Raw genomic sequence first — 16563 nt, forward strand, 5'->3', positions numbered from 1 at the left:
CGGGCACAGCGCGGCTGGGGCACCAGGGCCTCTGCCAAGGACTCTGCAGAGCCCCAGCCTGGAGGCTGTCACAACAAATATCATCTTTCAGAGCTGAACAGTTAGCAAATAGCATCAGGATATTGATTTCCTGCTCAAAATGTAGTAAATGTCTTTGGGGAAAAAAAGTTCAACTCAAAACTTTAGTTTAGCTAAGGGAAGCTCTTAGTCTCTGCTGGTGTTGGAATTCCTCATTTCATTATCAGCTGGCTGCCTGGATTTTAGCTAGTTTGTAGAACCCAATGATATTCCATAAACAAGGAGAAGGCATTTCTCTTTACATCTGGATATAGATCTCTCAAAGGTCTTCTGATTTTGATGCCCATTGTTGAAGTAATGCAGCTCCTTCCGCTGGACTTAGCCACATTACAAGTGCAGAAATTTTCTGTTTCCAAGCCAGAAGCAGTTTTCTGTTTGCTAAATCTGCTTCAAGAGGTGTGTGGGATTGAACATGAATATGTGCTGATCCTTGCTACCATGTGAGGAAAAATTCTGCTAATAGAAGGTAATTTAAACACAGACAGAAAAACCCTTGGAAGATAAAAGCCAATATAATATTAATATTTTTCCCAAGGGAAAATGATCCTATTTGCAAAATAAAATTCCAAAATATTTTGCAGAAATTGAAAAAAAGTATAGAGATGATTAGAGCTCATAAACAGAACACAAATATATTTCTTCCCTCTGCTTTTGGAGACTCAGCATAAAAAGGGGTCTCGCTACCAATGTGAATTTTGTAAATACCATTCCACTGATTATCTTAGTCTGTCTAAAACAGGCTCTATCCATCTCACCTGACAGATTGAGTGCACTGTTAATAGTGACATATATTTAAAGACCACATGTTAATAGCCAAAGGCAGTACTGGGAGAAGAGGAAGCCTAAGTCTTAGGCACATGGCTAATGCAATTAACAAAGAACACATTGACCTAAATACCATTTTTATCACTACAGGCAGAGACCAACTAATAATATAACAGAGTGGGATGGCAAGAAATGTAAGAGAAGTTCAGGCCCTCTTCTGAATGTGCACACAACACAGTTGTGCCTTTCATTTGGGCAGAATTTAACTTCAGCTCTGGAAGACTTTACAGCTCCTTCCAGTATCTAAAGAGAGCCCCCAGGAAAGCTGCATGGGACAAGGGGCAAAGGCTTTTAAGAGGGCAGATTTATATTAGGAATTAAGAAGAAATGCTATACTGCGAGGGTGGTGAGGCTCTGGCACAGGTTGCCCAGAAAAGTTATGGCTGCCCCATCCCTGGAATGATTCAAGGCCATGTTGGTTGGGGCTTTGAGCAATCTGTCTAGTGAACAGAACTCCACAACTCCACAACTAAATGGTCTTTGAGGTCCCTTCCAACCCAAACCATTCTGTGGTTCCGTGATCCATCTCCCCCTGTAGCTTATGCAGGCAAGAAGGGATGAGAAGGGCAGCACTGTCTCTGCAGCAGAATTTTTCTGAGAAATAATCTGTTTTCTCCTTCTTGTTGTAGTTCACAGAGGAGCAGGAGTGCAGAGTCTGACAAATGGTGGACAAAAAATAGAAGTTTACAGGTTTGGTCTGGTTTTGGAAGGACTGTATTGGTTTGCACATGGAACTAAAAATTATTGACGCCCCAGTGGTTTGTTTTGTTCCCTTCTTGCCATCCAGAATGATGGGTATAGGCCTTGGTTCTATAAATCACAGCTGTGTCTTATCAGACACAACTCTCTCCACTGTCAGGGGAGTTTAAAAATCTGTATGGAAATAGATGACAGAGTCCATATTACATACCTGCTGCTTCCATCAGAATGAGAAATGAACCACATCATCAAAGAGCGGATTTGGGGGTGAAAACCCACTATTGGTGAGGTAAAGTACCCTCTCATGTTTTCTGAAAAAAATTCTTAGGAAATTTTGAGGATGTCTCAGGTACCTACATGAGAAGAAAATGGAATTTTATAACCAAAGTTCTCAGTAGTGGCCTACAGGTTCTGCTGTCTGGGTATTTGGTTTAAAATTTTGGATTATGCTGGACTTTGTTGTTTTAGAAGCTCAGAGCATTAACAACTTTTCCTAACAGTGGGAACTGCAGTTAGCAAGTCTTCACAAACCTGGGGCAAGAAGATGTAGCAGATAGAGCAACCAAAAATCAATGCACTTGAAATCACTATAAAATTTTGGAAATATGTTTGGGGTGGGGGGGAAGGAAGGTGATGTCCAGAAGGTTCTTAAAATGTCGAACATTATATTTGCTGTTTGGTTTTATTTTTATTGTTTTAAGTATAAACATAGTTTAAAGTGTAAATCACTCTTCAGTAATAAACACTTTATATGTGAATATAATAATACCAGAGGTATTTTACATTCTATATTGCCTTCATTGAAGTCTCATTGGCTTAAAAGATAAAATTAGGATCTTCCAAGGGGGGGAAAAAAACCTCAAAATGAGACATTTAAATGAATGTATGCTTGGAAAGAATAATTAAATATCTGTGCTGCTAACCTTTTACTTTTTTAATTATGAAATATAATAAGATCTATGGCATTTCAAATATTTAATAATGTGGTTTTGAATGTATTATTTAAAGAATTATTTTTATATAGAGTCTTCTTATGTACCTTGAAAAATAACTTGAATGATTATTTAAAATTTCACTAATGCTTAAATGAGCAAAATATAAATCTAAGCATTGTATTTATTTGAAAAACAATTAAAATTCTGCTACGCCACCTCAGCAATGAAAGACTTGTCATTCTCTTGTGTGACAGTGATAGCAGCCTCACTTTAAAAAATCAGAGTTAATATTTTTCTTTTATCTGTCATAGACCTTGGCTCAAAACCCACATCATTCATGCGAGGGGGGAGCTCTGAGCTGGCAGGGAGGAGAGAGCAGCTGGGCAGGATGGCTGCTCTGGCCCTGGGTGGGAGTCAGCATGGACTGCCCTCATTCCAGCCCGGACCGTGCTCATTCCAGCCCGGACCGTGCTCATTCCAGCACGGACCCTGCTCATTCCAGCACGGACCCTGCTCATTCCAGCATGGACCCTGCTCGTTCCAGCCCAAACCCTGCTCAGTGGCACAGATGGAGGAGCTGCTCCCTGCCCTGGCTGTGCTCCTGGGCAGTGGGCAGGGTGTGGGTGCAGCGTGTCCTGGGCTGGGCTCAGGTGGGTCACTGAAGTCCATGGACCAGCTCAGTCAGCTCTCTGCGATTCTCACTGCACTCACCACCCACTTTGGGGAACCTGCCCTTCACTTCCAGGGTGCCACTGGCCAAAATGCACAGTCCTGTCTCCAGAGGCACGAGATGCCCTGCCCCAGGTGTGTCCCTGGAGCTGAGCCCCTTTGGGAGCTGTCCTAGGCACACGCTGCTTGTCAGGGGCACAGCACAACTGCTTCCCAGGACTGCTGCAAACAAGGTGCATCTTAAATTGAAACAAAATCTCTTCCCACACTAATTCCTTAATTTTTTCAGCCAGGTCCTGTTAGCTGGGGATTAACATTTAAATCTCTGCCAGTACATGTTTTTGCAGAACCAGGAGCAGTTTATCTTCCCATGCAGGTGGCATGTCCTCACAGGCAGCACCTTGCCTTCTGGCCTGCAGCTTTTGGGAGATTCACAAACTCCCCGTCCTACAACGCAGTAAGTGCATTTGACATGTTATTGTTTAACTTTTGCTAGACCCAAACACAGGCACGTGGTTTATTGAATGGAAAAGTAAACTGCAACACTCTGGGGCTGGGCTGTAATTCCTGCCAGTCATTTATTGGATAGCTTTGGTTCTCCTGTCACTTTCTCTGCAGTTTGTTTAACTGCAAGCATTCTGTCATGTATAGGGTGTTAAAGTTTTTAGAGTTTTCTTCTATTACAAATCTTTGCTTTCATGTGCTCCCAAACTTTTGCTCCATCTCAGAGGAGGAGGAATCCTTCAGCACGTTGTGCCTTCCTGAGCTGATGAATTTCTCATTGTTCAAAAGCACTTATTTATTTTTTTAAAGCTGCAGCAAAAACTGGTGCCAGTATTTGGAAAATATTCCAATCAAATATGAATGTTGTGAAGTATGTCAATAATAATCAACATCCCATACAGCCTGTCAGTCTAAAGAAACCAAGAGTCCTTAAGGACAGAGCCAGGTCAGTCACATCTGAGTGCACCCATACAAAGGATACAGGGAGCTTGTCCTGTGCTGCTGATGTCTGACTGCTTCTCTAAATGCAGGCACTCTGATTTACTTCTGGTTTCCTTGCCTGGTGTGGGGGATGCAGGGGCAGATTGCAACTGTGAAAAGCCCTATCCTTCACGCTTCTGAAATTTTGGTAAGGACATGGTTTTCCTTTTGATAAGAGACCTAGAGTGTCTTTAGAAAGACATTTTAAACTGTGTAATTGCTAAACTTAGTAAACTGGTCACCCTGTGTATTCCCACAAGGGGCACCCGAGTGGTTTTTCTTTGTGAAAATGGTCTCAAAGAATGCTGATAAATGATATAATAATGTTCCTTACACCTCTCTTTCCTCCTCTCCCCTCCTCCTTCCCCTCATGCATGTGCTGTAGGTTTGGAGTTGCAGGTCCTGTGTAAGGTCTGGCACAGTACGTGGATTGTGCCATATTATTACTGCTCTTCTGAAAAGCAGGAGGAAAGGAAATACTGAGGCATTTTGTTTCTTTTGCTTTCAATAAGCTATGGTCATTTCTTGAGCTGTTCATGTAGCTCTTGCACAAAGAGACTGCACCAGAATGCCCCCAGACATCAGACTGTGGGACCTGCCTGTAGGGCTCCAATTCCCTGCAGACTCCATGGCAGTGACCAAGGGGGCCATTCCCCCAGCTCCACCAGGCTCTGCTGCTCTGCAGGGGACCCAGCCCCAGAGCAAATTGAATGTCCCTAATTAACCTGCACTTGGTATTTCCAAAGTCTGCCTCAGTCAGCTCCTGTTGTGTTTAGAATATGCTAGGTCAGCATGAAAAAGGGTCAAAGCAAGACAACATATTGAGATTCTGAGAAGAGTTTTTCATCACTCCCTTACAAAAATGAGCTACAGCCCTGAAAGCTTTAGAAATAGTTCTTGAAAATGGGTGGGAGACCTCTCACTGCTTCTGTCCAGGCTCTGCAGTGCTTCTGAGCTGATGCTGCATGTCCTGATCTACACAGCCAGATCTCCTCAACAGAGCTTGATTTGAGCAATGATTTGCCAAACATACTGATCTGGATAACCTGACTTTAAGCAGTAAATGACACTCGTTTCCATATATTATGATTGAAGGGTGAAATGGATCTGGGTGGTTTATTTGTTGTCTTATGCAACAAAGCTGCCAAGCAATCACAACATAAAAGTGCTCTTTTAAGTGAGGTGTTTCTGACTTGTATGAAATTATTCCTTTTGATCACCAATGCAGGCCAAATAAATACAGAATGGGGGTGGTTTTTAATATGTCTAGAAAAAAACAGGCATGGTTGCTTTTTAAATTTTCTTGGCATGTACTTTACGTTGTTAATATAATGCATACCCAGTCTTGCACTTAGCTTTCATAGCATGGGTTGTTTTTTTCTTCTTTCCAATTTGAAATGGATGTCTAAAGTGTTTATTTTTCAGTCCTGTGACCAACAAAATTGGCACAAATATCCATTCTGAAAAACCTTTATTAATCTTAGTTTTCCTGGTGATTTACCTTCTTATTTAGTGGTCTTTTCCAACAGTAAAAGCTCTTCTGTATGTTTCATTGGGGTTTCCTTTCAATGGGAAACAATATTCTGAAATATTTTATTACAGTGAATTTGCAAGTATTTTCCTTTGGTAAGCAGTGTGGGTTGGGTGCTGATGAAGGTGATTTGACACCCTTTGGAAACAGAAGGTGCACTTGTGTTGTTCTGCCCTTCTGTTGTGGAAAGGACATTTTGATTGCAGTGGAGTTGCTCTAAGTGATCAGGAGTAATCCTTTATTACTAGGACTAGCCTGGAGAAATGCTTATGCCTGGTATAACCAGCAGCATTTCCAGAGAGCCTGACAGAGCCAGGAATGTGTCTTTGTGAGCTGAGTGAGGTGCCTACATGAGTGAGCATGTATTCATGCTCCTACTGGGTTTTAAAAATAATTTTGTCACATATTAAGTGTATGTTTATCTCACTGTGCTGTTGAGGGCACTATAAACACTTACTCAGAAATGATATCTCAGTATTATTTTCAGTCTTGTCATGCTGGGGGTTTGTTCCTTTTCCTTAAGGCCAGTCAGCATTACCTGTCCCAGGTTCCTCAGGTTTGCAGTTGGGATTGCATTGTGAAGCCTCCAAAACTGCAGCAAACAGGCATCTGTGTTTACAGCTCTGACAGAGGCTGACAGCAAACACTGGTTGGTTTCTGTTTGGGTTTTTATTTTTGGGGATGTCTTGTGGTTTTTTTAACCAAATGTTAAAACTGAAGTGCTGTGAAGCCAAGGCTGGGGAGAGAAAGTCTCTGAAGGTGGGTGAATACATGGGAGTTGCATTTCTAGATGCTTTGGTAAGCAATGCCCAGCAACCTCCACAGAGAAAGCTGCTGAAAATTGTCAGGCCAAACAAAAATCCCAAAGAGGCTTAAAAAAATGAAGCTGATGCCAATGCCTGGCTAAAACTTGTTCTAACTTGGTAATTTTTTTCAACTAAGGCAGTAGATATTTTTTTCTACTGTAGCTTCCTTGGGCTGCACTGAGGAAGCTTTGCCACTGCCTGTCTAATTAGGGGGAGTCTGACAGGATGTGGATAACTTCTCAGAGCTGTGATTTGCCTGTAGCCACTCCAGAGCCCAGTGGAAAGGGCTGGGACTCAGCCTGAGCAGTGCCTGGAGTGCAGCCTGGCCTGGGAGGGGAAGGCAGTGTAGCATCAGTGATGGGAATTACTCTGGAAAGCTGATCCCACATGTTCCAAGTGTGAACACTGATATTGGTGTCAGGAAGGTGTCTATGTATTTTGTATGAGCATTTTATTTCTAGGCTGCATTAAAAACAACTTCTTCACTTTTTTAAAATCTTTATTCCAGGGTCACAAAGACAAAAGGTTACACAGTAAAACGTAGCTCAGGCTCTTGACATTGCTGTTGGATTTCTACTCACTAAATGAGTTTTTACTTCTCTATAAAATATTTAAGTTAAACAGTTTGCTATTAGACAACAACAACACCACCCAAAAGATAAACAAACCACCATTTCAAACCCTTCAGTTCTCCATGCTTTTAGTACCCACTGAAAGCAAAAACTTTATGTATCTGTGCTTGAATAAGGCTTCCAGTATAGAAGTGTTACAGCCTGTAGGTACTGCACAAAGTTACTTTTACCACCTTGTGGAGCTCTTAGAGGTTAAAGAACAACCTTTTCTTACCCCTTCTTCCACAACAGTATCATGGCAAGTGGCATGGTAAAACTTCTCCCCACACCAGAGTTAGTACTTTAAATAGTTATTCCTTTTAAAAGTGCTAAAACTACACAGGGTAAATTCTTGTTCAAATATTCAAAAATAAGAGACAATCTGATGGAAGACTCACTACACATACAGGAAATACTCTTGAGATGTGCTTATGATGGTCTCTCAACCTTAGGTTTTAAAGACCAGCATCTGGGAACCAGTGGTGTATGTTTATTCACTGCATCTAATTTCATTGCCAAATATCAGCTTTTCAGCTAGATTTTTGATTGATTTTTTTTTCCTTTAGGTAATAAATCACTTCTCAAAAAAGCTGCCCTCAAAGCTACTTTATACGATAATAACTCATAACTTAAAATCTTCACTACAAAGATGAGGTCATGCTGCATGAATTTTAAGGCACTTGTATTAAACCAAGTTAAAGTGCTTCATGTATGCAAGCTCACTGTCCCTCATCCTGAGCTGAGACCTGGTCTTTTCAATGTGCCTGCAGCAGTACAGTGGTCTGTCCTCTGTGGAACAAAGTAAGCAGACAAAACAAAGTGCAAAGAGCAGGCTTTAACAATAGTGTCAGTCCCATAGAGAAAATACAGCTAAATTTAAATCCTATTACAAAACAGGTGCAAGCTGCCTTGTGGCTGTCAATAACCCTCCCTGTTGTAGAACAATGAAAAAGTGATTTATCAACCACTGCTACCAGCTGTCAGTGACAAAGTACACCTGTCAAAATCTGCAGAGGAGAAACTTCTGGCTTCTTGCATAACAAATAGGATAAAAATTTGGCAGTGCTAAGACTGAAGAGTTGATTTTCTACTGAACTATCCACAGGGCCCTGTGAATTTTAATGATGTTGCTTAGTAAGAGGAGAGCTGCTTGGGTAGAAGGGCACTGCATCATACAGCAGGAATGTAATTTAGCTAATTATAGCACCTAGACATGTATGTGGGGGTCTTTTCAGAAAAATGAGATTAGGTATGTGAGAGGTGACCTCTTGCATTGTCTTCTAGTACTGCTTCTTGTCTGCAGGCTTGTAAGACACCAGGAGACCGAAGGAAGCGTATCCAAATAAAAGGGTCTGAACAAACCACTGAAACTGAACAGCTGGGTCAGTGATTCCTTTGGCTCTGTAACAAAAACACAAAATGTGTCAAAAAACTTATGCTCCTCTAGGCTGTACTGGTACTTACAAAGCAAGGTAAGCTATCTCTACCCATCCTTGAGATTCAGACTGGATTAGAACATTTCAGTTCAGCACATTCGTTTCCATCTACTGAGACATTTTTTGTGCTAACTAAACATACCAGTTCTTGTGGTTTTAGGATTTTAAGCTATTTATTGAACAAAAGTTCTTTCAGACATTCTATATATGCAGTTTCCTCAATGATATATAAATTGCAATCTCCATCTGTCCTATTTGAAATGACTTATCCCCCCAGAAGTTTGTGTACAAAGAAGCAAGAAACTGGAGTAGCTTAATATTGATCCTAATACACAAGTCTGAATATAATTTCTTGCTGACTGTGTTAGTCAAGGGAGACTATGCTGGCAGGGCAGAGACCTGACAGTGACTGTGTGATGGAGGATGGAAAAACTGCTGAGTTTGTGGCTAGACAAAGACAGGTAACAGGGCTGAAGGCGCTTCACTTAATTTATGAAGAAGAGACCTTTCTATGATAGTTAGTTTCAATATAACATAGATGACCTTTTCTGTATGTTAGAGAAAATGTCATTTTCTCCTCCATTGTTCTTGAGAAGTACTCCTACTGAAAGGAACAAGTATAAACACAACAGCAAACCCAAGGGGTTTCACATTTCCTGTAAACAATTCCACAGCTGAGGCTTTTTTGTTTATAATCCCAGCTGCAGTGTTTTCAAATTAGTGCAAAACCTAGAGAACAAGGGCTTAGGAAATTTACCTGTTGCTACAAGACAAGCTTAATGAATAGACCATGTGCAGCAATACAGGCAAAGAGCCAATGACAGTACTACTGCTGATGAACAAATTTGTATCTGAGTCCTCACACTGTTGTTTGTGCCTCCTTTGTGATGTTGCCAAGTAGACACAACTTTTACATAAGTAAAAATAAACGGTGTTTGGTGCTCACAGAAGTACAAGTGCTAGGTAATCTAAAGCAGCACTCCTGATGAGATAATGATGGGTAGCTCATCTCTGGTTTGTTTTTTTTTTTTTTTTGTTTTGTGGGTTTTAACACTACTCTGTAAAACTTCATTAGTAAAATTAATTACAATACACTCATTTGGTATGTTCACTGGTAGTCAAGTTTCCTCATACTAAAAAGAAGTGCCTTAGGCCAGATACCCATTTATTTGCACACTCAGTCTTAAAACGGGAATCTGATAAACATGACGTTTTTACTAACTCTCAATCTGAAGGCAGAAATTAATCATCCATATTCTACTATTTAAAAAAAGACCAAAAATCCCCAAACAACTTATGCAGCGTTCCATGAAACAAAATCCTGTTGCTTCCAAGAGCTGTCACCTGAGAAGCCTGGGACAGACAGCAGTGAATGACCCGAATGGAGTGGGAACCCATCATGCCAAACAGACTGGCCTGACTGTGCAGAGCATGGGAACCCAATGAGTACCTACATGGTTCTGAACTACTGCAACCACAAGTGAACAGAAGGAGGCTGTGTTTGGACAGCACTCCTTTCCAGGTACGTGGTTATCCTAATCTTAGACTCAGATGGCCTTGCTTGTATGGTCTGACTGGTTCCAGGATTTTATCCCAGGCACCTGCAGATGCAAGTAGATCTGAAAGAGTCCCCAAATGAAAGTGCCCAGCTGTGTTCCCACAATATAAGTGTGATTGTTTAAGTGTGTAATTAGCAGTATCGCAATCCTGATGGGGTAAGATCTGATAAAATTCTAACACCTGAAGTTATCAGACTACTTCTACACTATCTATTGTTCCCTCTGCCTCCTGAGCAGCAGTGTCACCCAGTGAACAGGGGGTTCAGAGGCTGCCAGACAAGCTCTGGCAAACCTTGCTGCTGCCACTCCTGCAAGGTGCCAGCCCTTGGTTTTGCTGCCCTGCACAACAGCAACTGCTGGGAGAAGCGGCAGCAACCAACTGTGGAGCACAGCAAACTATCACTGCAGCAAGAATTTTACCAGCATCCTCTGGATTCACTGCTGCTGAGAGCCACCACAATCAGTCTGTAGCCTGTGTTACTTGATTCAGAAACTCCTTACAGAGAACCTGTGTTGGAGTGAGAGGAGGGAACAACTTACTGGCATAACTTAATACCGTAGAGGGCTTCCACTATGTGAATCAACCAGGATATCCAGAACCTGGCGGAAAGAAAACATGGTTTATGTTGCTGAAAATCAGGGAGAAGACTGTTGTATCCAAGATTAATTATGCAGAGAATATAAATCTGGAAGCACTGAAGCAACAACCTATTTTAACCTAAAAAGGAAGGGGTGTTTTTTATCTTGAAAAAACCCCACAAGCGTACACTTAAAAGGAGCTGAAGCCCACTGAGAAAATGAGAGCAACTGTAACTTGTGCAATAAGCCTTGACCTGCCATTTGAAACATCCACTAGGCTTCCAAAATTTTCAGCAATCAGATTAAGCCAAAAGCAAATGCTTAGTGAAAGCAGTACAAGTTAATCTTAGTTAAGCATGCAAAATCTATCCTTTTACTTACTTAAAAATAAGTATTTTTAGTGGTCCTAAGGAGCTACTTAAGTTTTTACAGCTTTAGTTCTACAAAAACAACTGTGTGTATAGATTCAGAACATATAATGTGACTTGATAAGCCACACTTGGCCTACAAACTTTTATATAGATGCTTTTGTAGGAAAAAAAAAAAGATAATATATTCAGTTAGGATCAATTAAATACCTTGCTAAAGCAAAAGATGCTCTGAGAAAAGATGAAGGTTCTACATGATACATAAAATAAACAAGAAAGCCCTACTGATTTCTGTCTTTACAGGAAGCCAGTGAGCTCAAGGAAATATTTTCTGGCCCCTTTGTTAGTTACAGTAGCAAAAACTAAGTTTTGTAACCCAGCAAAACAGCACTATGCTGTTTGTTCAGCAGGTTACTTCTCATGTAGATCAGGAGAAGTGAGGACCAGGGTAGAAAATGTTCTTTAACTGAAGCTGGATAAAAAAGATTCCTAAAGAAAGAACTGGACTGCCGAGTAACAACTAGAGAAGAAAAAGACTTGCAGTAGATGGTACAAGTATAACTTTGGACTAATAATTGTCATCAAAAGTAGTATCTTAACATTTTTCCCTTTCTTGTTAAACCATCAGTGATGCCAAATTCGAAGTTGAATTTTTAAACTATCAACCTGGTCTTAAGCCTGTCTAGTCCTCTACATACTTATTACCCCACACCCTTAATTGTAATGAGCTTGAAAGGAGAGCTCTTTAAATCTAATTAACAACTGGGTTACAGGAAAGCTTGCTAATACAGACTAAGTACAGGAGTCAGAGAGAGGCAAAATAATGATACAGTCAAATATAACTTACCCGTAGCATACCCATTTGTGGTGGTGTTCCACTAAATAATTCAGGAAGGTACCAAATAATCCCAAGTAACTATAAGGTATAGTTGAAGGCCAAAGTGTTACCCACTGGAAAAAAAAAATAAAGTTATCTTACTGCAAGGTAGAAGTACTATCAATTAAACCTTCAATATAGCTTTATTTTTGAGCCCCATGAGTTCAGAGCTCATTTATTCATAGTACTTAAGTTCTTTCACTCCATTAACCTTGTCCAAGGACCATATTCTTCCAGTGGCCTTTGAAAGATTCCAACTAGGAAACTTCTATTCCTTGACATACCAGATGCCAAGGGGCTAAGTTTAAGGTTGCTGTCTGGGGACCAAGAGTGCATCTGCACATTAAGTGGTATTTAAGTTGTAAGCTCATTACCTATTAGACATGGAAGCTGCAAAACCTACATTGTCTTTGTCCTGAAGAAGTTAATCTGAGGCAAGTGACCTGAGGAGGCCAAACCATGAGTACACTGTTTAGGAGGAATAGCTATCTAAAACTAGGGGATCAGTCTTTCTTTTTTCATCCCCTAAAAAAGAAAATGTCAGATTTTTGTTTATTTTTAACAGGGCACAGAAGAAAGCTGAGCAAGAATCCCAAGACCAGAGATGCAGAATTCCTTTCCCAGTTTCTCTCCTGTCACAGAGCTGTCCGCCGTTTTTAGCACTGTGCACGCTGATTTCCACAAGCCGGCTGGAGAGCAGGCAGGGAGGGATGGGCTGTGCACTTCAGAGGCCACTGGGGACATAAGGTAAGCACCAGGCCAAAGTTCACACTGCCTTATCTTGCTTTGGTATATCAACACTGCAGTTTCTCACTATATGTAAATTCAGTTATGCCAAAGATGTGGTGAGGTGATGATTTTAAACAGGGAATCTGCTTAAAGCTCATTCTTGTTTCTTTTGAAACAGCCCAACAATTGTTTTGTGAGTGGCTTGACGTGCCTTGACTACCATTTTCACAGTGGTGGTTCCCAAGTTTAGAAAATCTGTGCAAACAGAAAGAAAATCGCAACGTGTGAAAGTCAAGGGATGACTTTCATAAACTTGCCAGATACATCAAAAAGCCATTAATATCCCTGCTCCAGTAATCCAAACTAACTTAGCTGAAGTCTGGTTTTGGAAATTAACACAGCGTGGTGACTGAACGCGTGTGTTTTCCAACACCACCAGATCGCACAGCCTGCGCCCAAAGCCCTCCCCTGTAAATGTCCCTTGGGGACTGACATGTCCCCCAGCTGTCCCGGAGCTGTGCTGCTGCTCGGTGCCGCAGCTCCCAGCGCTGGCAATGCTGGAGTCCCTTTCCCGGGCACCTGCCCCGCCAGCCCTCGCTGCTGCCGCCCGGGATGCTCGGACCGGGCCCGGGACGCGCCCCCAGCGCCACGGCCTCGCTTCCCTTTACAGACCAGCTGCTTTCTCCCTCCCTCTGGCCTTCCTGCATGGCTCTGTCCAGCCTCCTCCCGCCTGGCCAAAGCAGCACCTCCAGTTTTCTTTCTCTCCCCGTTTATTTTAGGGAGCGGCGTTTCGCGGATACGGGGACGGTGCACGGCACCTGTTCCACGCATCCCGCGGTTTCTGACCCATCTCCCTCCCTCCCCGCGCCGCTCCTTACGCCGAGGACGACCATGCCGAAGATGATGGCCACCATCCAGATGAGCCGGGAGCGCTGGAAGTGGCAGCTGCCATCGCGGCCGCGCTCCGTCGCCGCCGCCATGCCGCCGGGCCGCGCTGTGAGCGGAGGCCGCGCCGCCGCCGCTAAGGCCGGGCTGGGGGAGGCGGGGCCGGGGCGGGCCCGGCGGGCGGAGGCGGAGTGCGGCCTCGCCCAGCGCCGGGCGGGCGCTGCCCTCGGGCCTGGGCGGGGGGCGGCCCGGCACCGATGTGTGTGACCGAGTGTCGCCTCCTGCGCTCGGCCTCTGCAGGCCCAGCGGAGAAGGACCGGGGGTGCTGCTCGGCACTGGCTGAACACGAGCCAGCAGGGTGCCCCCTGGGCCGGGGAGGCCAATGCCATCCTGGCCTGGATCAGCAAAGTGTGGCCAGCAGGACCAGGCAGGGGATCATCCCCCTGTGCTTGGCACCAGTGAGGTCACACCTCGAGTGCTGTGTCCAGTTCGGGGCCCCTCAGTTTGGGAAGGATTTTGAGCTGCTGGAATGCGTCCAGAGAAGGGCAGCAAGGCTGCTGAGGGGTCTAGGACACAAGCACATATGTGGAGCAGCTGAGGGAGCCGGGGTTGTTTAGCCTGGGGAAACCTTATCACTCTGTACAATGCCAGAAAGTAGGGTGTGCCGGGTGGGAATTGGTCCCTTGTCCCAGGCAGTCGGTGGCAGGACAAGAGGACATAGTCCAGAACCACACTAGGGCAGTTTGGGGTGATTAGACATCGAAACGGGCTGCCCAGGGAGGTGGTGGTATCACCGTCCCTGGAAGTGTTTAAGAAAAGACTGAACATGGCACTTCGTGCTATGGTCTAGTTGAAAAAGTGGTGTTCGATCACAGATTGGACTTGATGGTCTCAGAGGTCTTTTCCAACCTAATCGATTCTGCGATTCTGTACCGAACGCAGCATGGAACAGCACAGAAGTTGCAGTGAGCCTTTCAGCTTGACTCGTTGCTGCTTTCCTGCAGGGTTTGCCTAGGGGTGAGGCAATGGGCATCAATCGCAGCAGACGCGGCCCGCGATGCGCGCCCCGCTCCCGGGCAGCCCCGGCCCGGCCCGCGCCGCAGGGCCCGTAGCGCCCTCTCGTGGCCGCGGGGGGAGGCGGCTCCCGGCTGTCCCCGGCGTCCCCGGACTGTCCGGGCACACCGCGCTGTCCCTGCCGCAGCACACCGGGGCGCAGAGTGCACTGGCGCTCGTTCCTGGGGAAAATAAACAGCTACTGACCTTCCTACCCCTGGGCAGTTCAGTCTTTATCTAGAACATTACAGAGCGCCTTCCCTTTTGAAAACTGGCCATTCAAAGCGTATTAAATCCAGCATTTTCTATCCTGTGCCCTTTTGGGAATGTGGTCTCGGTGATGAGTCAGCAGGGCCTTGGGAAAGGTGCTCAGGGGTAGAAACGTTGGGGGTGGGTTGGGCGGGTTTGTGCTTTCTTTTGAGCTCTGCAACCTGGTTGCTTGGCATGACTGACAGTGTAGAGACAATGTAAAATGTTGGCTGTACTCTTGTTTCTCTTTGCATGAAGGCTAAACATACTGCCCTGTTAATTATGTGTTAATTACATACCTGTGCTTCACCTCCCCCTCCCTTTCTTCCTCCTTTTTTCTGGGGTGTTCTTTGGAGATTACAAGAGAGTTTGGTAAAAGTCCTGCTGTACTAAAACTGTTGCTGGGAATTCCATCTACAAAACCCAGTGAGGTTGGCTATGTGAACTTAAACCTGATTCATAAATTTCCCTGTGTTGCTTTGCTGATGCAGGAGAGAAGAGTGCGTGGCCCCATGTACACCTTAGTATCTGGGAGAAATTTCTGAAATTAAACTTTTTGTGGTTTTTTTTCTCCTGGGTTTCTTTGGTTTGCTTTGCTTTGGTTTGTTTTTAGTGGCCCATTTGTTAATTTCTTCCTCTTTAGAACCTTCTACACAATTGCTTCTCCAAAGGTGGAGCTGAGTTCCTGATCCGGACCGAGCTGTGTGGCAGGAGAGCGTGGGACTGGCCCGTACCAGGGGAACCCACCGTGCCCGGCCCAGGAGAGCCCACCGTGCCCAGCCCAGGACCATCCCCGCGGTCCCAGCACGGCCTGTGCTTGGGAATGCGGCCAAAAGGCAGCCGGGGCTGCAGAGATCCTCTCACTGCAGGGCTGCACTCACTGCAGGGCTGCTCTCACTGCAGGGCTGCTCTCACTGCAGGGCTGCGCTCACGGCAGGGATGCTCTCACTGCAGGGATGCTCTCACTGCAGGGCTGCGCTCACGGCAGGGATGCTCTCACTGCAGGGTTACTCTCACTGCAGGGATGCTCTCACTGCAGGGATGCTCTCACTGCAGGGTCGCTCTCACTGCAGGGTCGCTCTCACTGCAGGGTTGCTCTCACTGCAGGGCTGCGCTCACTGCAGGGTTGCTCTCACTGCAGGGATGCTCTCACTGCAGGGATGCTCTCACTGCAGGGTTGCTCCCACTGCAGGGATGCTCTCACTGCAGGGATGCTCTCACTGCAGGGTTGCTCTCACTGCAGGGCTGCTCTCACTGCAGGGCTGCTCTCACTGCAGGGTTGCTCTCACTGCAGGGATGCTCTCACTGCAGGGTTGCTCTCTCACTGCAGGGTTGCTCTCACTGCTGGGCTGCTGCGCGGCGGTGGCTGCAGAGGGCGGTGGATGCACAGCCAAGGCACGGGCTTGCTGCATGAGCCTCGTTAGACCGGCCTGGGTGGCCAGGTGGGGCCAGAGACGGTGTCCTGTCACCCCTACTGCCACAGTCCAGTGAGGACCGCCCGCACCGTGGGCAGAGGACAGGGAGCTGGCTTACTTTTGCTTCTCTGTTGCCAAAAATAATCAATATATCTTTTTATTAAGTGATATTCCTCCAGCTTCACGTGGGGCAGCAGCCCCCACTCACTGCCAGCCCTGTTGACTGTCATGGGCAGCTCTACCGGCCCTAGCGTCTCAGCAGCCTTGGACCTGAA

The 16563-nt window shown here is 45.0% G+C and overlaps 1 protein-coding gene across 1 annotated transcript; it reads right to left on the reverse strand.

Moving 5' to 3' along the window:
* Positions 1-7005: 7005 nt before the first annotated feature.
* Positions 7006-13723, reverse strand: TMEM254 (transmembrane protein 254). The gene is made up of 4 exons (XM_064716448.1): positions 13565-13723; positions 11928-12031; positions 10674-10733; positions 7006-8539 (listed from the first exon to the last, which is right to left on the reverse strand). The coding sequence occupies exons 1-4, from the start codon at positions 13664-13666 to the stop codon at positions 8419-8421; spliced, it is 387 nt and encodes a 128-aa protein (XP_064572518.1). The 5' UTR covers positions 13667-13723; the 3' UTR covers positions 7006-8418.
* Positions 13724-16563: the final 2840 nt, after the last annotated feature.

This window comes from Zonotrichia leucophrys, chromosome 6, assembly GCF_028769735.1.
Source record: "Zonotrichia leucophrys gambelii isolate GWCS_2022_RI chromosome 6, RI_Zleu_2.0, whole genome shotgun sequence".
NCBI lineage: Eukaryota > Metazoa > Chordata > Aves > Passeriformes > Passerellidae > Zonotrichia > Zonotrichia leucophrys.